This window comes from Biomphalaria glabrata, chromosome 17, assembly GCF_947242115.1.
Source record: "Biomphalaria glabrata chromosome 17, xgBioGlab47.1, whole genome shotgun sequence".
Classification (NCBI taxonomy): Eukaryota; Metazoa; Mollusca; class Gastropoda; family Planorbidae; genus Biomphalaria; species Biomphalaria glabrata.
The window spans coordinates 6,701,871-6,726,782 of record NC_074727.1 but is presented as its reverse complement, the minus strand read 5'-3'; the positions used below and the strand labels follow the sequence as shown (position 1 = coordinate 6,726,782).

The window sequence follows — 24,912 nt, the reverse complement described above, 5'->3', positions numbered from 1 at the left end:
GCATTCTTGTTTTGAGACACAAATTAAAAAATTGTTAAACTACGCCTAGAGATTGGAGGATTGATGGGAATATTTACCAAAACAGGACCAGAAAATGAGTCTGTGGTAAAGCTAGCTATAAATGTTGCTAAGATATCAAGTAGAGAAATTAAGCCATTTTCTGACGTGTAAAAAAAATATATAAACTTCAAATAACCAATCAATCAGTGTGAGTACTAGATCTACAGGTTTCTAATCAAATAGTTTCAGGTCAATTTCACTTTTGTTGTACCTTTTCATTGATATGGCCAGTGATATGAGTGTTGGAAATTGGAATGGCCCACAGACCATAAAAAGATTGTGCCTCAATGCATGAGCCTATGCATGTAGACTCTGCATCTTGTTAGCGTCAGCTATTTATACTATAGAAATAAGGTCAATTTGTTTTATAGACATAGCATTTGTGAGAACATATTCGGATGAATCTTCTGTAAAGTGGCCCACAAAAAAATTTCACGATGCAATGGAGTGAGAGTATCAGTATTGTCTACAGTAGTTACTTAACTTTTCATGATGGTTTTGAGAGACAGATACAAATAGATGTCCACCATATGAGACTAATTTGTGGGACACATTGTATGCTAATGGCAGGAGCAATTAGGACACTGCATTGTGATAGCATTCTAGTTCACATATACAGCCAGTGAGAGTGAGATTTAATACAACTGAAGACTTAAGTTCAAAGTGGCCTGATTGTGAATTAATTCAAAACAAAATTGTTCAAATATGCAGAAACTTTTTTTTTCAAAAGCCCATTACACCACCTAGCCCTCTTCCAAGTGACATAGTGTCAGACTCTCTTTCATTTCTCCTTATTCACTAACCTGCTAAGGTAGTTACATTACCTACAGCACTATTTAGCATTACTAATAGTTCTTGCTGGTTCTACTAGAGATTAGAAACACAAAAGTCATCAAAATGTTTTAGGATTTTATTTGTCTTTGTCTATCCAAACACACCACAGATTGAAACATATACTGGCTTCAGTAGTAACCACATCATCAACAGTTGAAGTGTATACTGAATAAAAAAAGAACCTGGAAAAATCTGTGCCTGTATTGAACATACAGCTACATAAACAACCACTTGAACATTGGACAGAAAGAATACTTTAAGTTTGCATTGATTGAAATAGAGATAACTTCAAAACTCACCACAATCTTACTAAGTTCTACAAGCATACACAAGCAAACTAAGTTCCACAAGCATACATAGAACCTGATCTCTCTCTCTCATGTACACAATGCTCTCTCCCTCTCTCTCATGTACACAATGCTCTCTCCCTCTCTCTCATGTACAAAATGCTTGTACTTAGACCTCATGACATTTATAAAAATATAGCCAATTTAGCAAAGGCTACTTCAATATGTCAAGGGTGGAGGTACCAGAAACATGTCACACCCTTCAAAAAGCTTCTATAGTGCTAAAATGTTCAATGCACAAACATTTGTCTAGTGCCTCAAGTTTTGGAGCCAAAAGTTTCAATAGAACCAGTGGCTGATATGAAATGGTGTATTAAATCATTGAAACACAGTGCTGTTATGTAATTAGAACATGTGAAATGTTCCCAACTGTTATGAAATAAGAACATGTGCAAATCCTGGTGCAATCTGCTGGGATTTTGGAAAGGAGAATTTTATATAACAGAGTTCACCCAACTCTATAATAAGTACCTAATTGCAGTTGAAAATCATTGTGCTCAAGAGAATAGCTATTAAAAAGCAGTGAACTGATCACTTGCTCTTAAGAACCACCAAGTCTTTAGAATGAACTAATTTTTTGTTTAATGTTGGGTGACCACACTGGGAAGCCTTTGTTTATTTCCCTTGAACATGTTACATGAAGTAATAAATATGAAATGTCAATACACATACACACTAATGGTGGCTTTTAAAACAACTAGTTTGCATTTATAAGCCAGTTGTCTGCCTATCACAGAGTTGGCAGCTCTTGCAGATGAATGAATTATTGTAACAGAGATATTTACACACCAAATGTCCCAGTAATGTACAGTTGATGCATCACAAAGTAATTATAGCTATTTTACTTTCTATTTCTTTCATCAAAAACATAAAATAAAGTGGGGAAAAAAATGGAATTATAAGATTTACAATCATAACAATTAAATAGAGAAATACATTTTTAAAAATTTAATTAATTTACATTTTTTTTAAAGTCAAGTTTCCCTTCCCCCAATCATGACTCATTAAAATCTCAAGCAGTCTGTCATGCTGCCAAAGTAGGATATTTTTCACACTTTTGGCTAAAATTACTTTTTTTTTTTTATATGGACCTGAGTCAATTACATGGAGATAGTAGCCATAAAAACATACAATAAATACACCACAAGAAGTTTTATAATAAAAAAAATGTATTTTACATCTACCATTTTTTAAGTGATTATTAAAGAATGAAATGTTCATGACAAAACATAGTTTTAAAACACTATATGTGAAGAGGGAGGCTATAAGCTAAAGGGAAGTTAAATATTGTGCTTCACTTAGAAATAAGATTAGCGTCTTACACATAAAATTAGTTAAGTATTTAATTTAGTCTTATTTACATAATCAAACTCATTTTTGGACACTGACAGCAGTGGAATAATAATTAAATTCAAGGTGCATCCTCCCAGAGTTCAGTAGTACAATAAGAGTTCATATAGGAATGTGTTATGATGCTTGTAATATTGGCCGATTCTAAGCAATGTTGATCTAAAATAGAACAATTAAGCAAAAGAAATTAAAATTTAGATCTTGGAAAAAGTTTCTGTAAAAAAATCGCAATGAAATAAAAAATAATAGAAAAGTATCCATTTTTTCTACTTTTGCATAAAATTTCTAAGATAATGCCATCTATTTTGAAAATGTCAAAATTTGTAATCTACATTATTTCATTAAAAAATTACATTAGATACTTTTTTTTTCATCTATACCAATCTGTACGAATGTATTGAAATAATTATGATTGCATTTGACTTCTTGAGATTCACTACAGCTAAGATTTGTTATTTGACTGCATTTAGCATTCATTTAATCATCATAATAAGCAAAGAACAAAACAAGTTAACACAACTACGATGTAGGCCAAGCTTGAAAAAAAAAACAGCTTTGATCAGGGGCGTAGCTAAGAATTTTCCATCGTTTGGGGGTCAGGAGGGCTTGACCTCTTTGGAGCCCCTGCATTTTGTGTAATATTCAATTTTTAATGTAAAAACAGTCATTTGTGGGCCCCTCTCAAACCAAAGCAAAATGTGTAAACAGAAATACTGTTTTTTTTTTTAAATATATAATTAGTGTCTTGTATGAACTCAGAATGATATATATCACACCCAAAAAGTCATCTTTTCCTTAAAACATGAACTTCCATATGTCATTGGAACTTCTTGCATCACTTGCTGGGCATATTTTCATGAAATTAGGCCACTAGACAGCCATGTCTATAACTGCTAAAGTGACCAGCCTATAGGGATTTTTACAAGCCTGTTTCCTTTTCAGAATATCTAATCACTTGTCAGCCAAACCTAGTCCCCATTCAAATTAACTGCAGAGAGGTGTTTCAATGTTGTATTTGCTAACAGAATAGGTTACAAATTTGCCCAATAATTGACGGAAAATTTTATTCACAAAATTAGAAAGCAATTGATTAGTTGGACAAATGACATAACTTTGTTTTTAAAAAAAAAAGATAAACATTAATGCGTAGCATAAAACAAACAGAATGAATGAAAGTTGAAAAACAACTTCCTAAAATTAAACTTTGTTGTATCACCAAGGTCAGTAATCACAATAGCAGGCTGTACACAATATCAGAAACACTTGACACAAGGAATACATCTCAACAGGATAATGTTTTGATTACTTGTTTTTTTTTTTTACTAAGTGATACCTTGAATGCACAGTCAAAAATAAAATTACATAATGAGACTCAATACAGTGTACAAAAGTCTCAAGATAAAAACATGGCTCCCATTCTATACGATTTTAGTATGATTATTATTGACATATTCAAAAAATTATTCTTGAGCATAAAAGTGTGAACTAAGTTTTTGATCATATTTTTCAGTGAATTGTAGCCAACAGACATAGACAATTAATTTTAGTCTTAATTATATACATTGCTTTGTTTTTGATACAGACAAACATCACTTTGAATGCCCCTCAGGGGGCATATTACACCGGTCAAAATAAAAATAAAATTACAAAGTCTGTAATAACAGCAACTCACTTCCCATGATCCAGACAAAAATAAAAATAAAATTACAAAGTCTGTAATAACAGCAACTCACTTCCCATGATCCAGACAACACTTGATCACGAAGAATAAAGAAAAGCCAAAATGTATTTTCTATAATCCTTTCAGTGACTCGCAGAAGTTGAAACAATACTCAATGAAGTAATGCTTCCTGGTGTCAATATAATCTCCAGTAGAAATTCAGCCAATCAAAACACATAAAGTATTTTTTTTGTAATGTAAGGCAACACTTGATTGGCTGCTTCTCATTAAGTCTGTTCATAAGTTAGTATGCAATAAAACTGGTCACAAGAATGCAATATGTCAGAGCAAAAATCAATGCGCCAAATAGGTCGTTGCCACAACTGGTGTTCTGCCGATACTGTTATAATCAGGAGGGTTGTCACTCTGTCTTTGGCCATTCTGATGGCGGTAGGTTCCATTGGCATCATCTGTGGAGTCTTCATTCAGCTCTTTACTGTTGAACACTTTAGCTTTATTAACGGGGGGGCCTGAAAAATTGATGGAATGCAGAGTATTGAGACAATTTCATTAATCATAAGTACAATGTTACTAGATCTAAGTACAAAACAGATTTCACCTTAAACAATGCATTAAAAAGCAAGCATTCTTGTAAACAGTTGATAAAAAGAATTGTCACTTTATGAAATAAATACGGTACTTTGTAAAACATTTGATCTTTTTTCCCATTGTAAACCTGATTGTACATTACTTCAAATATCATAAATATAGCCATTAGACAAATCAAAATGAAAAAAAAAATATGTGTACTAACCCAGATAACTGAGGAATACAGGCAAGAAAATGAGACCATGTGTAGCACCAAAGACAACTATACCCAAGTACATTCTGAAGTAAAAAACCTGGAACAACTGGGACTTGGAAAAACCCAGCATAATGATGCCACCCAGCTTTGTCAGAGTGATACCACTCAGCACCTGAAAAAAATCACAAAGAGAATAAAAAGACAAGATTAAATGCTGCAACGAATCTTAATTATATGCACTGTTTCTATAAAGATTTCACTTTTTAAATAAAATGAAAAATTTGTGTTAATTATAAACAGCAATATAAAAAAAAGGGGCATTCATTACAGAACGTTTGACAACTTTTATTGAAATAATAGTTCTACAATACAATGGAATAGATTTTTGTTAGATGACAAATACACTTACTGAGCTGCCCATGTGTGACAATGCCTCTTTGGCTCGCTCTTTCCTTGTGGGTAGAACACTGATGGCAAAGGCTCTAATGATGTGAGAGCAGAACTCAACAGATATACCGATGGCCTATACAGAGAAGAGGACCATTTTATTATTGAACACATTACTGATACAGATAGAGACTAATTAGTTTCATTAGATTACTATCAGAGAGACTAATTTAAAGTTTCAGTTTCATTAGATTACTATCAGAGAGACTAATTTGGCAAGTTTCAGTTTCATTAGATTACTATCAGAGAGACTAATTTGACAAGTTTCAGTTTCATTAGATTACTATCATTCATTAGATTATAGCTCCTCCTTCGTGGTTGAAGATGAGCACATTTCTCATTTCCTATGGACTCGAAGATGGCTGTAAAGTCCAATTCTAGCTTTAAAAAGCCGGCCGCAAATGTGGCATGGGTGGGTTATGTCAGTTGCAGATAGGCCTGCTTCTTCTCTCAACTTTTTGTTGATCCAGCACTCTTTCGCCCTGGACACTCTTCTTGCTTTAAATACTGAGACTCAGAGACTCGCAGCTTCTCGCCATGAGAAGAATCGAGAGCTAGTGCTTCCCAGCCGTGGATGTTGCTATCGCATTCCTTGAAGGAGCTCTTGAGAGGTCTTTGTAGCGCTTGTACTGGCCTCCTTGGGAGCGCTTTCCTGCACACAACTCTCCATACAGAAGTTGCTTGGGAAGGCGATTGTCTGGCATGCAGACTATGTGTCCCGCCCATTGAAGTTGGGACCTTTTTACAGTGGCATTGATACTGTGCATTTTGGGCAGTTTTAAAATTTAGGTGTCTGGTATGTGGTTGGACCAAAGTATCTTATGAATACTCCTTAGACAGCGTAGATGGAAGGAGTTTAGCTTTTTGGTGTGGTGGGAGTATAGGGTCCAGGACTCTGATGCATACAGGAGTGACGGGAAAACTACAGCACTGAAGACTTTCAGTTTTGTGGATATGCTGAGTCCTCTCCGTTGCCACATTTGTTCTTGAAGTCTGCCAAAAGCAGCACTGGCACGAGCAATACGGAAGTCGACCTCATCATCTAGGTTAGATTAAAAGAGTTGCGATAACATGGAGGCCAATACAAGGGAAGCAAAAACAGGGACATCCTTGTATAAATTGAAGTCACTTTTATGGAGGACATCAGAGCAGTGGACACCAGGTGGGAAGAGGCTTCAGAAATTGACACTAACAGATCTTTGTGGAGACAGCTTGACACCAAATGTGCTGAATGGTGTGGGAGGATCTAAGTCTATGTAAATAAGTAAGATTACTATCAGAAAGACTAATTTGCCAAGTAAGTCTCAGAAATCATTAGATTACTATCAGAAAGACTAATTTGCCAAGTAAGTCTCAGAAATCATTAGATTACTATCAGAGAGACTAATTTGCCATGTAAGTCTCAGAAATCATTAGATTACTATCAGAGAGAGTAATTTGCCATGTAAGTCTCAGAAATCATTAGATTACTATCAGAGACTAATTTCACTAGATTACTATGTCCTACTCCAAACTTCCTGCATGACGGCAATGAATGACAGGGTCTGAGATTCAAACTCAGGACCATCGCTATAAATCTGAAGCACATGCCACATGGCCAAGGAAGACAGATTACATTGAAATGAAATGGTTTGTAGGCCCTTAACTCTTTCTCTTCTAATTGACGATACCATCGTTGATTTGACCTCAATAAATTAAATCAATGTTTGATTTTATAAACTTTACTTTGTGTTTTATAAAAAGAGCATGCCTTCCCCTTTAATTCTAGACCAAATAAAACATTTTCTGGCAACAAACGAAAAAGTTTCTAAAGCTTAGTAATGAGCAACTTCGAAGAATTCGTCAAAACATGGAAAAATAATTACAGAGATAAAGAGTTAATAATGCCACGTTAAAAGCAACAAACAAAATACTTTACAAAAATTATGTCTAATTGGTTCAAAGTAGCAAAGTCTCTCAACATCAATAAAGAAGTAGAAAGTACAAGAACTCTCTAATATCTATTCTAGAAGATTACACAAACACAGTCAGGCATAAATCGATAGTTATAGGAAAGAATTATTTTATTTTCTGTTTTTTAAATGTAAACATACTAGACACATAGTGTTCATAATAAATGCATAATAAATGCAAATTTAAGGCAAATAAACGGATCTCACCATTATGAGGTTGACAAGAGACAGGGCATTCAGGTCAATGCCCCACAGGTGCATCATGCCCATGAGATCCACCAAAATCATGACGATGGTCAACACCACCACAATGGAAGAGTAAAGGTCAAATCCTAGCAAGATGAAGGTGATGAAAAGGATAGCAGCCAAGCAGTACACCATGTTGAGGATGGCGTCCATGACAATGGTCAAGTACTGTTCGTAGAACACATAAAACACACTGTCAAAAAGAAAAAAAAAATTATGTTATAATGTTATGTTACAATGAAAATGATTTTTTTGCATGAAGATTTGCTGATGAGGATGCTTATCAATACATTTAGCATGCTCATAGGGACCTGGTCCACATTACATTTGTTTCGATGAGAGTAACAATTGGGTAGCTGATTAGAAACAAAATATAATTATTGATCTATTTTTCTGAACTAAATGATAAAAAAAAAAATGCTGCATTAAACTTTAAATTACTTCAACTAAATTTTATTAGTTCCACAGAAAAAAAACATTAAAAAATACAAGTTATTATTCATACAATTTCAATTTTTTTTAAATGATTATTATCATTTTAAAGTCAACATCAAAAACATTTGTACACAATTCAGCAGACCATGTCTGAAACCCCAATTGTGATGATCAGTGTGTTAAGAAAAATCCTTTAAAGAAGAAGAAATCAAAATGAGAAGATTGAGCTGGAATTGCCTACTAGTATCAAAAGCAGGCACTGAAGTGGAACCCAGGCAGGCAAAAAGAAAGTGAATGCATCCAAGAAGCACCTGGTGACAAGAACTAGACAAGATAACTAGAGGCCGACACCTTAAATTCAGGTTACACCTGGAACATATGAAAAGTATTGCCTAGGACATGGAAATATAGACACCTATCAGTGATGGTCCATTCTCCTTTACAGATGATGGTCTGTAAGCAAGTAAGAAGTAACGGAACTGAGCAGTGACAGAATATGTTCTTTGGCATTGTTTTTCTCTCTACAATGGTTGCATCTTTTCAAACAGGCAATGATGAAACATTAATAGGAATGACTGTTCAAAACCTACCAATATTTGGCCACCATTAGATGATAAAACAGATTACCAATTTCTGATTAGGGAACGTATTTATACTTATGCAACTTCATTAATTTCCTAATAAATAACACATAAGCCTGAATGGTTCGAAGCGTCTGTTTAACAATGATCAAATGTGCAAGGCTCACCTGTAGGGGAAAACTTTGCTCTGATGTCCATGTCCTCTGAGAGTCTGGGTGATGTTGTCAGCTATTTCTCTGGCATCCTTCAGAGCATTGATATAATCTGTGGATGTCTTCAGGATACTGTGATAGGTCATGAAGTAAGAAGCTGAAGAAAAATAAAATCAGATGATCAAATTTAAAAAATTCTAACTGCTTATTTTCATATGACCAAGTTCTACAAAAATTAGGAGCAATGTTTCTGAATCTATTTTCTAGGCATTGATCATCGTTGGTCTACCACAACACTTCATCATTGGTCTACTGCAACACTTGCAATAAATAAAGTATCAGCAACACAATATTTAGAGGTGGTCTTGCACTCAGCATGCCCACATTCTCATTTAAGGCATTAACAAGCTTATATTGAACAAATATCAATTTGCTTTAGATGACATAGCTGAGCGGTAAAGCATGGCTTCCAACCAGGGGTCCTGTGTTTGAATCCTGGTGAAGACTGGAGTATTTAATTACGGGATCTTTAAGGAAACTCACTTAGCTCTAATGGGTACCTGACATTAGTTAGGGAATTAGGGAAGAGTAAAGGCAGTTGGTCATTTGCTTTAGATAAGATACTCTTCCACCCAGTGTGGCAAACAATTGACAAGACCATGGTAAGTTTGCAATGAACAGACATCCGTTTGATTCCAATGAAATCAAAATGATTAAATAAATCTCTTTACCTCCAACAGTTGTTACATTGTGTCCATCTCTGTGCAGCTGTACACCTGAGCCATAAGCTGCATGTCCACTGCAAAGACAAATTAAAAACCATTCACTTTGAATACAATCACAGTGACTAAATAATCTCTAGCCAATTCTATTCTTGGCAAAGTTCTCGGAGTTCAGACTAGAAAGGCAGCAACAAAATAGAAAAGGAAGAAGCTGCTCAAAAAAAATCTGAGGCAGCCAACAGTTCAACAGGTTAAGGGTCCTACAAGTTAGACAGCTATAGTAACAAATTGTCTTTACAAAAATCTTAGCACTAATAATCTATTAGTAGACTGGTTGTAGTCACTGACAATAGAAGACCATTTCTATACAAATCATTATGGAGAAAAGACTGAGCTAAAAACTACAGTGTTCTTCATTTCTAATATTTTCATTGTATAATGTTCTCCCCCCATCTAAATTAAATGTGGGGAAGATAACACCAAATAAGTTTGCTTGACAAAAAGGATTCTTACCCTTTGCCACACTTGACTCCTGGATTATCTTGAAGGAACCAACTTAAATACTTATTAAAAGTACCATCCACAGGTCGACCTTTCTCCATATGATCAAGTTGACAGGGAACACAGTGGGGGTCTGTCTCTGTGTTGAAAGAATTTACAATTCCAGTCAAATCACAAGAGCAAAGCTTAACATCATCTGATATTCAACATAACTTTAATTCAGACCTCAGCCTTTTTTTATTCTCAAAATATTTTTATTTGGCTCTCAATATATTTTTAGTTGGCAGCACAGGGACACAGTGTTTACATGCTTAGCACTCTTGATAACAGATATGCCCAGTGCTTGAAATCATTGGTAGATCTTTTCCTTTTCTGTACAGAGTTTCCTTCCCATAATTAGTGCAAGTTTTTTTTTTTTTTTTTTTAATTTCTTTACGCTGTCAAAAAAACTAATATTTTTTTGTTTGTTTATTTCCAATCTACAACTAAGACATTTTTTGTCAGACATGATCAAGTCAGTTGCATTATAAATATATCTATTTAGAGTTTAAAAAAAAAAATGCCAACATTCTGAACATAATGTTTTAAGTTTTTGTTCGTTTATTTCCTGCTTCTTACCTGTAGATGGGCAGAAAGCCCCAGTCACATTATGATACCTGCAACAAGCATCACTGACCACCCATGCAAAGTAATCATCTAGCCAGGAGGAGACAGGCTGGGCAACATAAGTGCTGGAATAGAAACCTTTAATGAACGCCTACATTCAAAATTTGAAAATCAATTTATCTCACTCTATAAAACACAATTTTTCCTTTTTTTTTAGCCTATTGATAGAATCCTTGAAAAGATTGCACGGCTATTTAATCTTTAAAAAAATTGTATATTGATTTTAATATGAGGTCCAATAAGAAACTCCAATAACTGAAAACTACTTACTAGCTTGGGTTGAGCGCAGCATGGTTCACTTGCTGGACTAGAGAGTCCTGCGGACAGCCACTGATACCACAGATGTCATTCTGGCCGCTGTAGGTGGAGTAATCCTGTCCATCTTCTACCACAAAATAGACAGGGGCACCCACTGACAGGTACTCACTCAAGTTGTGAAAGTAGTCCAGTACGTATGAATCCTAAAAAAAAAAACAAGATTGAAATTGTCACAATAAATGAAAGATAATAAAAAATTTATTTTCTTCTTCTTCATTCTTATTTACTATGTTGGAGCGTTGAGATGACTAGTGCAATATTGAGATTGACTGTGCAGTGGTTTCTAGATCTGGCAGCTATCAATAAAGTTTTTATTGCTTAGCAGTATTTTGGAGCCAGTGTCTTGTTCAGGCCTCTAAATGAAGAATGCAGTTTTGAAGGACATGGTCAGCATTCGCTGGTGACAATCCATATGGACAAATTTCACTTGTCCTAATTTTCATCTTCCAGAATATGAGCTGTCGCATTTTTCAACTAATTTATATAAAATGACATGTTCTATTACCTTTGGCATAGACAAAGACTGATCTAATCCTATTTCAACTTTAGACGTAAAGGCAGCACTGGCACAGAACCATCCCACAAACACCAGCATCTGATTATTGGATTAATATAAAAGAAATGTATATAGTCAAACTAAAGATGATATTGGTAATGATTAAAAAAAAAAAAAAACTAAAAAATAAAACAATAAAACAAATAGAGGCTTTATGAATTACAATTTCAAATGATTTCTCATTGGACATTGTGAACAGCTTTTTTTTTATTCTATTTTTTTTTTTTGCTCTCAAAATGTCAAAATTAATTTTTTAACAAAACCAATCTGATTTTAAACAAATATAAATACTTACAACTATTGGCCTGACCCACTCCTTCATGAGAAAATGAGAATAATAGTCACTAACAAATGTGTACAGTATCCCATTGTGGGGTTTCTTTTTCTTCAGTTTCAGCTGGACACAGCAACTAACGTCCACTCTATTGGCCTGGAAAAACAAAATAAGTACAATGATTTTACATAACAGCAAAAAAAAATAAAAAAATAAAAAGGAAACGGCACTAATCAAAGCAAATTAATTTACTAGGGGCCTGCAACAAATCATTATTGTGACAATTTACTGTGTCCAAGATATAAAAGAAATCTAGCTCCCCACCATATGTTTTTGTAATAATAAGGCCAGCCAGCATTTAATATGCTCCTAATGCCCTAACTAGTGTAAAAAACAAACATTGATTTAAGACCTACAACGTTACCTCCGAACGTTTAGTGTCGAGTGTCAAGAGAGCAATAAAGATGGTGATCTGAAGGATGAAGTCAAACAACACTGCCATGGCAGCATACAAGGAAAAAATTTTCACAGCAGGCATTTCTGTCAAGGCACCTAGATGAGTTGAAAAAAAAAAAAACATACGAAAATGTAAACTTTCTATATCATTACCATAAATGAAACAAACTACAAGTACAGATGAATCATCCCTCAGTAGACAAATTATCAGGGAGACTAAACAAAGAAATGAAGAAACCAAAGGAGCAAAGAGTTGTGAGAGCTAGAGGCTGGAAAGGTTTTTGTTACAAATGAAAAGTTTAGTTTTACCAAGGAAAAATGCCAAGGACTCTGAAAGACTTGTCAACAACATACTGGGGCCGACTTTACCAACCACACGTCCAATCTTCTTCTCAACGCTCTCTCCTTCCACTAAAGGTTCTCTCTAAAGTAATGAGAGATAAAAAAAAACAACAACAGTTTATTAGTAGAAAAAGATTTTTAAATGTCAAAAAAAAATTGTTTCAATTAGCAGCAGCTTTTTTGAATAAATTTATATTTTTACAAATTCTAGATAAAGAAGTATTAAAAAAAAATTGTCCCCCTTTAACAAAAAAAAAAAAGTTTTAATGGAATTCAGCACAATCATAATATGTAATGCTATAACTTCTACTGTAATGCTATAACTTCTACGCAAGAGACCAACATTATGTTGTTGTGTGATCTTTTTTTACCAAATCTGCTGTAGATGAAGAAGCTGCCTGCTTTACCAACACCAACTTTTTTCCTAACAGTTTAATTTTATTGACAACTTTTCCTATTTTAGTTATCAAAGTCTAGCCCCAAGTAAATATTTGAAATAATAATTTTGATAGCCGATGACATACTCCGAGATAAAAAAAAACAAAAAACAAAAGTGATTACCTGACATGTCTGCACCAGGATAAAAATGTTGTCCACGCCTACAGCCAGGACCAAGAACGGAACCACCTCTATAATGATCAGTGTGGATGGAATGCCGATGTAGCTGTAGAAGCCAAGGGATGCACCCACAGAGAGTAGGACAATTAGGACGCCAGCTAAGCCCAAACTGACTTTAGCATCAACCTGAGGATTAAATAACAAGGTCTGGTTTTCACAACAAGCTGCTATTAAATATTGCAACTAAGTTTGGAATTTTGTGTAGAAAGATTTTCCCATAATATTCTATAAAGAAGAAATTTAGAAAAGAGTGTATTTATTATGTTTTCACTACACGGAAGTTGCATCAAATTGTTTAGTTAACTATCTATTTTGATAGAAAGAAAAGAAGCATTTAATTGCAGAAACGACAGTTTTTCCATTTAATGAACATAAATAATAATAAGTTTCTTTTAAAAAAAAAAACTTGTAATTTCATGTCTACTGGTTTATTGGTATCAAACAAAGCTGCTTTCAGAACCTATATTTCAAATTTTGGTCTAAGAGACCAGAGATTTTTACCCATTACTGAAGATTTTGAGACCACCTCCACATGTTACCCAACATCTGTGGCTTGTAAAGAGTGTGGTTATTATATTCAAAACTTGATTAAACTTTACAGGTTTTTTTCAGCTCATCAATGCCTTTGCTCTTATCTTGCCAGCTTTAAAAACAAATTTAAGAGCTGATTGTATCTCTGTCATACCCTGCCTGATCTAAATCTAAATCAAACTCACCAAGATCCGAGAAAGAGGCTGATACTGGCCCAGGGTGAGTGTTATGTAGCCAAACATGATGAGGTAGCTGAGAAGTATGGTCATCACGTCACTCTCACTTTCCCTGTCTATCTCATCTTCTATTGACCTCTGGAGACAAACATTATTTAAAATATATGTAGACATCTCTTTATACTAAACAACGGAACAACTCTGCTCTATAGAAATGTAAAACTCAGTGCACAACTCTGCTCTATAGAAATGTAAAACTCAGTGTAATGTAAAACCATTTAATTTGTTATCTCACTGTTTGTGAAATTTAACTTCGTATTGTTTTTCAAGAATAAAAAAAAAAGTTTGTGTCTTGGTAAGAATTCTATGATGAAGTCATAATCAAAACCTAAATGTGATCATTTCTATCACAAAGTAACTATTAAAAAATTGTAGGAATTTAAGATGGAATGAATGGTTGAGATGAAAGTGAATGAACAGTACACATTGCTTGTGCTCACCAAAAGTTTGGTATAAGACTATTGAGAAATATTGTGGGTTTTTTTAAGGCTCAAAACTTGTATGAATTATTACTACAATCTTTACATACAATGCATCCATAATTCTTATCATAAATGTTACTTTTTTAAAGGTTGAAACATATTTTTACAAGTTTTTTGTCCCTGCATGTAAAATAGTCCTTGCCATTTTTTTTTTTTAAATTAGTGTAAGTTTATAATATATGTTGAGACATGCTTTTTACTTTGAGTGATTTCAGATTCAATAATAAATTGAATAGGATATCATATCCTCATATAATATATCATGACTTCAAAATGAATAAGTCACAAATGAAATAGAAATAGAAATTCAGACCACTTTAATCTGAAAATCCAATAAAAACAAATTCATAAATGCAATAAGAACTAATTCACAAATCCAAGTCTCAATGAAGAACTCATTAATTTAGCAAAAAAACTTGTATTAATTAACTCCCAAAAAAACTAATAACTTCCACCTTTTATATTGTCCAGCAAGCCCAGTTTCTAGGGAATGGAGTTTCCTGAAACTGGGTTGTCATTGTATTTAAACTATTTGAGACTGAGGATATGATGTTACAAGTTCAAGGCAAATCTAGTTCAACAGAGTTCTTAAGCTCATAAACCCTTCCTAAATTCATCTACACCAGTTGATTAAATTTTTTTTCCCCATAATATCACAAGTCAACAGAAATTTTTTAATTTTTTTTATTCTTGACAAGATCTGTGACTATTGGTCTAGTTACTAAGAAAAATTTGGTATCTAATATTAGTTTTTGAATAGTAAGCTTATTTTCTCTTCAAACAAATTTTCCAACTAACCTCGGAAGAAAAGGCTATATGAATGTGTGGATGTGCTGCCGTGTAGTTCTTCATGAAGGCCACAAACTCTTTCTCCCATGCCTCAGCTTTGTCATTCTGGTTTGTTTCCAAATGATTATTGACCAGGAACGTTATGACCAGAGCATTGGCTGTTCGATATTCTTTGCCTGGTTAGAAAAAGACAAATTAGCAATGTAGAGCCTACAAAGTTAAAATGTATTCAATAATCTTTTGTTCAAAAAAAGTTTTAAATATTATCCTTATCTTTGAATAAAGTATCAAATTTAGATGCCCTGGATACAATTATCCCAAAAAAACAACAAGAATTTGTGTTACAATGGTAATAAGCATTATTTTTCTAATCAATGCTTTTTACAGTTGCCAAAAAATTTTTTAACATAAGATTGCTAAATTATATATTAAAAATATTTTTGATTAAAACATATAATAATATATAAAATGGCAATGTTTTTAATTCCCAAGATTCAAAATAATCTCAAATCTTACTAAATGATGATAAACAAGTATAGCTTTAAAATGTTTATTTCAAATAACTTAAGCTAAAAATTATTTTCATCATTTGCAAATCAACAAAAAATATTTTAGTAAAATATAAAAATAAAGATTTTTATGTTTTAAATGACGAAAAACAACTAACCTTGAAATCCCCCTAAAGCTACCCAAGGGAAGACTGGTCCACCATATGTACCAAGACAAGGCGTGTGAAGTTTGGTTGTGTCATTTAATGAATAAGGTGATCTGAAAGTGATTATAATGAACAAATTTATTTGATCCCAAATGTAAAAACCACAAATTTTAGTACACGTTTTTAGAGTGACACATTTGAATGAATCCAAGATTACTTACTGAACACAATACTCAAAATGGTCCAGATAGTTGGCCTCCACAAACCAACCATAGGCATCCATGGCTACCAAGTCTAGCATCCCATGTGAGTTCTGGAAGTAGTTGAGTATGGACTGTATGGTGCAGTTATTATTGTCTGGACTCAGCGGTGCAAAGCAAATGTCCTGAAGGGTGACATTCTTGTTGTCATACACTGCTGATATTTTAGCGATGGCCAGCTGAAGGTCAAGAATCTGTCAAGTCAACAGAAAGTATAGGTTTAGTCTCCTGAGTTGAACATTCTCCATCCCCAACAAGGTTACAAAGACAGTTTGTGTGGAGATACAGACTCAAAATCGACCCCCAAAGTGGTCCACCCAGGCAGGTAATAAGGCAGGTTTCAATATTTTCAGAAAGAACATCAGAATGAAATTCTATCAAAGACAAATGACAGAGAAGAATGGAGAAAGAAGGTTGACAGATCTTGTGTGGTGCCCCAGAGGTCCACGGACCAAAGGATAGGTAAAAGTGAATGTGAAGTTAGATGTGAACCTAGCCTAACTAAAGTCTTATAATGAATACATAATTGCTCTAATTGTTTTGTGAAGGGACAATCTCTTATTCCTCAAGAAAAAAACATTTCCGTAAAAAAAACAACCTTTAGTTCAGTGCTCTATTGCCACTGTCGAACGCTACAGTTAACGTGATAGTATGAAAAACTACTTATTAATTGTTGTTTTAAATTATGACCGACTTATATGCATACTAAATAGATTTTTCTCTTAAAAAAAAAAGGAAACATATTTTTGTGTGTAAATGAAGTAGTTAGTATAACAGAACTTAACTTAGCAATACAAATGTAAAAAAAAATTTTTTGACAAAAAATCTAGAACCGTTTGCATTAATGTGTTAAAAATATGGTAAATGGTCATCTCCCCTACTAAGGAGCCTCCTGTGTTTGTTACTATTAATAGTGAATGGTTGTAAAAGTGGTGTATTTTTATAAAAAAAAACTGCTTGCATAAGTTATTAAAAAAATTAGACTTTTCTGGTTTCAGTAAAGAAAAAAGTAGCAGTTGCATCAGAACTTTGAATGGTCTAAAATATTATGTCGGATTTTCACTATCTTTTCTAGTTTACGAGATCTAAACGGGACGGACGGACAGACATTCCACACAAAACTAATAGAATCTTTTCCCTTTTAGAGGCAGCTAAGAATTGAGTGCATTGAATTGTAACCAATTTAGTGAAATACATTGTACACACACTTTCACTAAACAACAAGAATTTAAACATTAGCAATAAAGATAACTAGAGAAATACAATTAGATATGGTCTTCAAGTTCTAAGAGGTTATGAGCCTTAGTGTACTCTAATCTTATATATAATATATACACACAAAATATACAAGATAAAAAAAGATAATTGTGAAGTGATAGTTTGCCACATCGGTTACGAATCTGTTGTCTGCTGGAGGTCTCTTTTAGTTATCTGCCTGTCTTGGGCAAGAACTTTTCTCTGGGTCTGTGTCCAGCAACCTGTGTGAGAACCCTTCAGCTGTCTCTTTCAGAGGCAGCCTGCTGTCAGCAGCTTTCCTCTATTTAAGTAAGGGCAATATGATGCCTGAGTTGATCTCTAGAGCACTTCCAGGAGGAGGGACCTTTGTTACCACAAACTCTCAAAAGCTCACCAAAAATGATTGCCTTTGCACATGGTCATCCCTCCATGTGGAATGGACGTCTGACTCAGCGCAGATGTCAAATGCTTAGTAATGCTTCTACGCTATTATATTATTATATTTACCTCATGCAAAAAGGACAAATCAAAAAGGTTTGTGTAGTTTTTATTTTTCCAAGTTACAATTGAGTCATTGTCTGGTCTACTGATGATAAGTTGTTCTGTGCGGTAGAATGGACTGTAAAAAAAATAATAATAATTTTACTTTCCAGTGTATAAGTAAACTAGCTTTAAATATAACAAAACTATGATGTGGCATTTTTTGTAAATGCCAAAAGTGAAATGCAGTGATAAATCCATTATCTCATATGCCCAACATAAGTGGCTATTACAACAAATCACAGCTCAGTAGTAGTACTAATAATTTCATCAAAGCTGAATCAAAATGCTTTATACCTAACAGAAAAGTGGCATAATACTAGTTATTAAGTACTGCATATATTTGCCTCATAATTGGAGTGTTTTCAATATGATTTGTATTGTTTGTTTCTTTAACTTTGTAAAGAGTTCAAGTTTTGCAATAAGAATATTTAAAAGAAGCTGTAAACTAATTATCTTGGTTCAAACATTCACCTTGTCAGGGTTGAGCAGTAGCCTCAGAATGTTATTCTGGGTGATGAGATTGGGGGAGCGTTCATTTTTGTAAACAAGATACAGGGGTGCAGAACTGCATGGAAATGGGTTTAGGAGAGGGGAGATAGTTTTGTCTCCACGCTGTTAACCTGGTTGTAGTTTTCATTGGAGGACACACTATGATATTGAGTAGATCAATACAGTTTTCAGTAATCCATTGTTTGTTGAATTTTATTATGGTGACTATTACGATGGAGTAAATGCAGATGTTTTAATCACTGACTGAAAAGTCGATTCTACAAGCAAACATCTGCAGGTACTTCAGTGTAATACAAGAAAGTAACTGACACCCTTGAAAGAATATTTTACTATTTGTACATCTTTGAAAAATCCCCAACTGTGAAATTGGTGAGCCAGACAATTTCGTCATTTAAACAAAAACCTTTCCTTGAAACCATTCAAACATAGGAGTAGGAGGTCCAACTTTTCATTTTTACTATTAAAACTCAGGAAGGCCACATTTTGATAGAAAGAATTCACATTATTCAATTTTAAGAGGGCAACACTTACACAAAATGAGAATCAAAGTAATTTTTTTCCAGCCGGGCACGACTGTCTGGAGATGACCACAACTTAACTGGGTCAGTGGTGACCGTAAAGAAGACAGCCCCTGCAGTCAAGGCACCAAAGATGGCAATAACAAGAATCTGCAGAATTTAAAGAAATGTTTAAGATTTAGCTTTAAACAAACATGACAAGTATATGCTGACTATTATATATATATATCATCTCAGTAGAAAGTGAAAAAAAACAAAAAACAACTAAGTAAGTGCCACTTAAAACTTTAAAAACTTACACTAGTTATGTATGGATGTCGAGCGCATAAATATCCCCATCTGTAAAAAGAACGTTCCAAAAAGGCCTCCATTTTTGCACCAATGTTTTCACAGCAACCAAGTTGATCTTTCCTTATGTTTTCAAGGTACTGCTTCTTGCGTAGATTTCTGGACACTGCCCAGCCTTAGCAAAAAGAACATTTAACAAGTTAGACTTCGAAAAAAAAATCACTACAATGAAAGCTACACAACCAACGAATCAAACATTAACAGTTGCCTTTGTCAGCCATAAATGGTATGGTTATAAGTGGTTTTAACTCTTTCTCTCCTAATTGACGATGCCAATGTTGATTTGACTTCCATTAAACTAAATTGGTTTCTGGATTTATAAACTTTAATTTGTGTCGTGTAATATGAGCATGCATTCACCTATAATTCAATTCCAAATATAACATTTTCTGATAACAAACAAAGAAGTTATTGAAGCTTAACCATAACAGGTTAGTGAAATACAAATGAGCAAAACGAATAATATTATTGGAATGAGAAAAATAATTACGTAGAGAAAGAGTTAAAATGGTAAACCATTTATTCAGGTAGAATTTTTTTTCTTGACACTAATGTAATGCAATGAAGATTCTGTACATACTTGAAAAGTTTGCTAAATTGAGCTTTTTTCTTTTCATAAATTGTTATAGACTTTGATTACCTCTTTTGACACAGCAACCAGTGTCCGGCTCTTCTCCAGGCTGCTCCAGCCTGAGAGAGTCCTGCACAATTATGTTATAGCAGATAGCATAGCAGCCAAAGACTACAAAGAAGACAGCATAGATAACTCCAAAGATAAAGTAATAGCAGTCTATGTGTAGGATCTCGCAGGGGCCTACTGGAGGCTTTAGTGGTGGGGTCGGAGCACAGGACTGAAGACAATCCTGACAACTGCAGGCTTCTGTTGTGTTAGACACAGCTTTGTAGCAAGGAATTGGTTCCATATCCAATGGGGCAAGAGTGGCGTCTGTGAAATAAATTAATCCCAAGTTAGCAATTGGTTACAATGTGTATGAATATTTTATATTAGTAAAAATTATGCAGCAAAATACAAAAATGAAATTATTTAAAAAAATGCTCACTGTTGAATGTCATGTTTTTGCTTGAGATATAAAAATTGATATCGAATGGAGCCTGCCCATTTTGAATAGTCCCCATGTAGTTTAACCATCTCTGAGGTGTACATGTTGTAGCATCTTCACCACACAGAAGAGAAAGTGCTGGCTCATTTGAACTTGGCATCTGGTAGATATTATTGGCATGGTAGTATAATTATACAGTTTTCACTATTTCTAATAATAATTAACCAATGTGGACAGTTTTTGTTGTTTTTTTTTTGTTTGCAGTTTGCTCAGATTATGCCTTTAAAAAAAAACAACATCCGGAGTGCTTGCTATAACATTCACATGAACTTGAAAAACTAGAAAAGTAGTCCAGAATTTAAGAAACAATTAACTTTCAAAATTAGACATCCTGAAGTTGGTTCATGACACAGTATGTGACCTTTTCCAACACTCTTTATACAACATTTAAAGTATTTTTTAAAATTTCTAACAGCAATGTGGCTGATAAATTTATTTTTAAAAAATTTCTAACAGCAATGTGGCTGTTAAATTTATTTTAAAAAAATTTCTAACAGCAATGTGGCTGATAAATTTATTTTAAACAAATTTCTAACAGCAATGTGGCTGATAAATTTATTTTAAAAAAATTTCTAACAGCAATGTGGCTGATAAATTTATTTTAAAAAAATTTCTAACAGCAATGTGGCTGATAAATTTATTTTAAAAAAATTTCTAACAGCAATGTGGCTGATAAATTTATTTTTAAAAAATTTCTAACAGCAATGTGGCTGATAAATTTATTTTTAAAAAAATTTCTAACATCAATGTGGCTGATAAATTTATTTTTAAAAAAATTCTAACAGCAATGTGGCTGATAAATTTATTTTTAAAAAATTTCTAACAGCAATGTGGCTGATAAATTTATTTAAAAAAAAATTCTAACAGCAATGTGGCTGATAAATTTATTTTAAAAAAAACAACATGGTAGCCAGCAACAAAACAAACCTGCACATTACTGCAAGAGTTGAACATTCCGTTTGCAGAGTCAGGACTAACAACATAATTCACTGAGACTATTGCATCCACAGTTTTGTTCTCTGGTGTGACAAAAGGCTTTGTGGTATTGGCAGACATAAACTCAGCCTGGACAAGAATTGTAGCATGACAAGTTCAAAATTGAATTATCAAGTCATTTTCTTTTAAATCTTTGTTCAAATTTAACATGCTAGAATTTCTCTATAAAAAACATTAGTTTTGAGAGTTTGGGTGTAATAATTTTTAATACAACAATAAGCCTTGACAATGATTTCAATGAGAATTTAAAAAAAAAAAGTGAAACCTAAAGAACACCTTTTACCAAAGTACATGTAATAGGCCAGAACTTTAGACAAATGTCTAAAAATTGAAAATTAATGAATGGGATGTGTGACTAAATGAATTAAACCACTTGGCTATCTGAGTGGGCTCATGTGTAAAGAAGGATTTTTTTTGTTAGACTTGACTTAAGCTGGGTTGTTTGCTGAGCACCAGAAAGCAGGACAAAAGCCTTCTCCAGGATACCCCCCTTCCCCAATAGATTGGATTAGAGCACTCAAAGCGAGCTACAGTTTCATGAAAGCAATGCTATGCCAATAATAATAATTTGATATATGTTCTTGATAATGAGGTTTCTATATAACAAAGAGAGTGCAGTTACCTGATTTGGTCCACAAGTCAGGTAACACCAAAGATTCATAAAGTTGTGATAACAACTTGGACATCTCTGTAGAGCCTGACGTGGAAATGCCACCTGTTCATTTAGGGTGAACATCTGGTCATCAGAGCAGCAGGTCTTCACATTTGGCCCTGTTTATGATAGTCAAGGTTGTAGTTTATGTTTTAAAAAGACTTATGTTCATAGATTCGTAGAGTCAAAAACTATAAAACAGAACTAGAAATAGAAAAATAATACATAAATTCACATCTATATAATTCTTTCTGCAAAGTGTTTATATAGTTTATATAAAGAGTTGATATATAGTGTAAGTTCCCCCTTTCAGACCTTGCAATCTACAGGGGAGATGATGTGAAGGTCAAGTCCCACAGTTAAGAAGGGTGTCCATGTGGCCAACAAAAAGACCAATCACCTTTACTTTTCTCCAACTAATGTCAGGTACCTATTATATTAGAGCTGGATAGACTCAAAGGCGCCCTAAAAATTCCAAAATTAAAAATCCCAATCTTCTAACCTGGGACCCTTGGTGTTAATTTCTTTTATAGGTCAAAAGTGAAGTAATTGTGTTTGTATGATAAAAAAACAATTTATTCTTTGAATTTAAGGCTTTAAAGAACTGTAGGAGTGGATTTAAATAATCTAACGTCTCCTGGTACACATGATAATTACTTTCTATTTTTCAGTGAACATTTTTTTTTTCTAGATATAATTGTCAAGTAATTATATACACTAAAAAAAAAACGCAAATTAAAATGGTTTGGCCATATTTATCACAATAGCTTGAAAAGACCTTTCTGCAGGGAACAGTACCAGGGAATATAATAATATCATCAAAGAATGGTCAGGCCTGTCATTGATAGAGATAAGTCACAGCAAAAGACAGAGATGAAAGAGATGACCAACAGATCATGTGTGATGCAGCAGTCCTACAGACTTTAGGACAGGTGAAGAAGATTTTTAAAAAATAAAATATCACTGACCTGTATAAAGACTAGGGCAGTTGTCTTTAAACTTTTGAAGTCCCTCTTGAGTGGAAAATGGCTTTGGTGGTCCATCATACTTACAGTTGAGTTTTTTATCCTTAGCTATCCCAGTGTTAAAACCACATTGCCCATACCATATACAGTCGCCAGTACACTGCGGATGAAATGACAGAGATGCTATTAACAAAGAAAAACCTAACAATGAAACATAATCTTAATAACAAGGCACAAAGAGACTTTTTAAACAATTTGCTTAACCAGTAGGCAAGACACGATATGGTGTTATGAAGTCTGTGTGTGCTTAGTACGACAGATGATGCCAGGATGCGAGGATGTGTTTTATTGTGAGATTTGTTTAAGCATCAGTTTATTTAATTTCATCTCAAGTTGAACAAGTTTATATGTTGTAATAAAATTAACATTCAGTCTTGTTCACAAAGAAGTTATTCAAGTTATTTCAAAGTTAAAATATAATACGCCTACAGCAGTTTAGTTGTCTACCAGTAATTTGGTGCTATAAGTCAACAACGGTCAACAACAAACTGCTAAATATTCTTTATTCAGTAATGTGAACGAAAAGAGATAAAAAGAACATAGCATATGATAAGTCTAGGATAATAAAAAATATTACTTAAGGAATGGAATATTCAGTCTGTAGCAATTAAAAGTAATATATTCTATGAAAATAGACCATCACTTTTAGTAGATGAAAGTATGCCAGCAATATTAATTTCAATGTTTATGTTATCATATCTTTTTATTTTTAAACACCAGCTATGCACTATGTTTTAATTTAATTAAATCTATATAATTTTTTTTATCCAAACAGTTCACATTTTTTTCTTAGAAATTTGACTTAGCTTTAAGATTTAATCTACCACTATCAAATCTTCTATTGGGTTTTAGTTAAGGAAGTAGAATATATTTTTTCTGGTGGCTATGTGGAGATTTTTTTCATTTCATTCTAGAAAACATACCTTTGTAAAATAAAACTCATAAAGTCTTAAAAACAAAAACAGAGCTGATCTAATAAGATCATTTATTCTATTAATTAAGCTTAATTGGAAGTGTTTTGATACAGTTAGTCAAAAATACTGGAAATAAACAGATATACAATATTCTTATTCATCAACTGAGCCTGCAATCATGTGCCAGTTAAGTTTAAAACAGAAAATAAAAAATTGGGTTTTAAATAATTGTGCACAATGATTCATACAGAAAATTGAGAAAATCCATAGCGTCTTCATTATGTATGCAAGTAATTATGAATCCAATCATCTGAAAACCTACAATGTAGGTAAAAAAAAAATGTTTAATTACTTTATTGATCATTGAACTACAACAGTAAAGGACAGGCTTCTAACAGATGCAGCATGATTTGTTATGACACTCTTCATAGGTGTGAATAGATCTGAATTGCCATATATGACTTACTGAGTTACAGTAGATTTGCCCATGTTGATGACAGGAGCAATGGGAAGGGGAGGGGATACAGTATAGACAACTGTAATCATGTCCATAACACATTTGTTCTTCTCTTGTTTTTCCTATTCTCAAATATCACACTAGCAAGACAAGTCATGTGCTTGATATTCAATGGTGAACAACTTCAGCCAAAGATGACCTAATAAAACATACACATCCCCTACACTTCCCCAATCCCAGCAGCTGTTGGCAAGTGACTCTGTCAGTCCTGTCCAATTGGCTTAAGAATGTTGTGTCTAAGTCTTGTCTTTTGTTGC

The 24,912-nt window shown here is 33.6% G+C and overlaps 1 protein-coding gene across 4 annotated transcripts in view; it reads right to left on the bottom strand.

Moving 5' to 3' along the window:
• Window positions 1–956: 956 nt before the first annotated feature.
• Window positions 957–24,912, bottom strand: part of LOC106062551 (NPC intracellular cholesterol transporter 1-like) — a 28,274-nt gene continuing 4,318 nt past the window's right edge. For all 4 annotated transcript variants that reach the window (XM_056015219.1, XM_056015217.1, XM_056015218.1 and 1 more), the window contains 26 exons: window positions 23,168–23,324; window positions 22,170–22,318; window positions 21,479–21,616; window positions 20,492–20,651; window positions 20,071–20,376; window positions 19,382–19,545; window positions 19,096–19,232; window positions 18,019–18,130; window positions 16,237–16,469; window positions 16,028–16,128; window positions 15,370–15,536; window positions 14,039–14,167; window positions 13,266–13,448; window positions 12,672–12,786; window positions 12,331–12,458; window positions 11,928–12,062; window positions 11,582–11,671; window positions 11,029–11,219; window positions 10,711–10,823; window positions 10,105–10,231; window positions 9,601–9,668; window positions 8,885–9,026; window positions 7,663–7,894; window positions 5,466–5,579; window positions 5,066–5,228; window positions 957–4,781 (listed from right to left, as the gene is read on the bottom strand). In XM_056015219.1, the coding sequence (XP_055871194.1) occupies window positions 4,606–4,781; window positions 5,066–5,228; window positions 5,466–5,579; window positions 7,663–7,894; window positions 8,885–9,026; window positions 9,601–9,668; window positions 10,105–10,231; window positions 10,711–10,823; window positions 11,029–11,219; window positions 11,582–11,671; window positions 11,928–12,062; window positions 12,331–12,458; window positions 12,672–12,786; window positions 13,266–13,448; window positions 14,039–14,167; window positions 15,370–15,536; window positions 16,028–16,128; window positions 16,237–16,469; window positions 18,019–18,130; window positions 19,096–19,232; window positions 19,382–19,545; window positions 20,071–20,376; window positions 20,492–20,651; window positions 21,479–21,616; window positions 22,170–22,318; window positions 23,168–23,324 (3,930 nt within the window). In that variant the 3' untranslated portion in view covers window positions 957–4,605. The remainder of the gene's footprint in view (window positions 4,782–5,065; window positions 5,229–5,465; window positions 5,580–7,662; window positions 7,895–8,884; window positions 9,027–9,600; window positions 9,669–10,104; window positions 10,232–10,710; window positions 10,824–11,028; window positions 11,220–11,581; window positions 11,672–11,927; window positions 12,063–12,330; window positions 12,459–12,671; window positions 12,787–13,265; window positions 13,449–14,038; window positions 14,168–15,369; window positions 15,537–16,027; window positions 16,129–16,236; window positions 16,470–18,018; window positions 18,131–19,095; window positions 19,233–19,381; window positions 19,546–20,070; window positions 20,377–20,491; window positions 20,652–21,478; window positions 21,617–22,169; window positions 22,319–23,167; window positions 23,325–24,912) is intronic.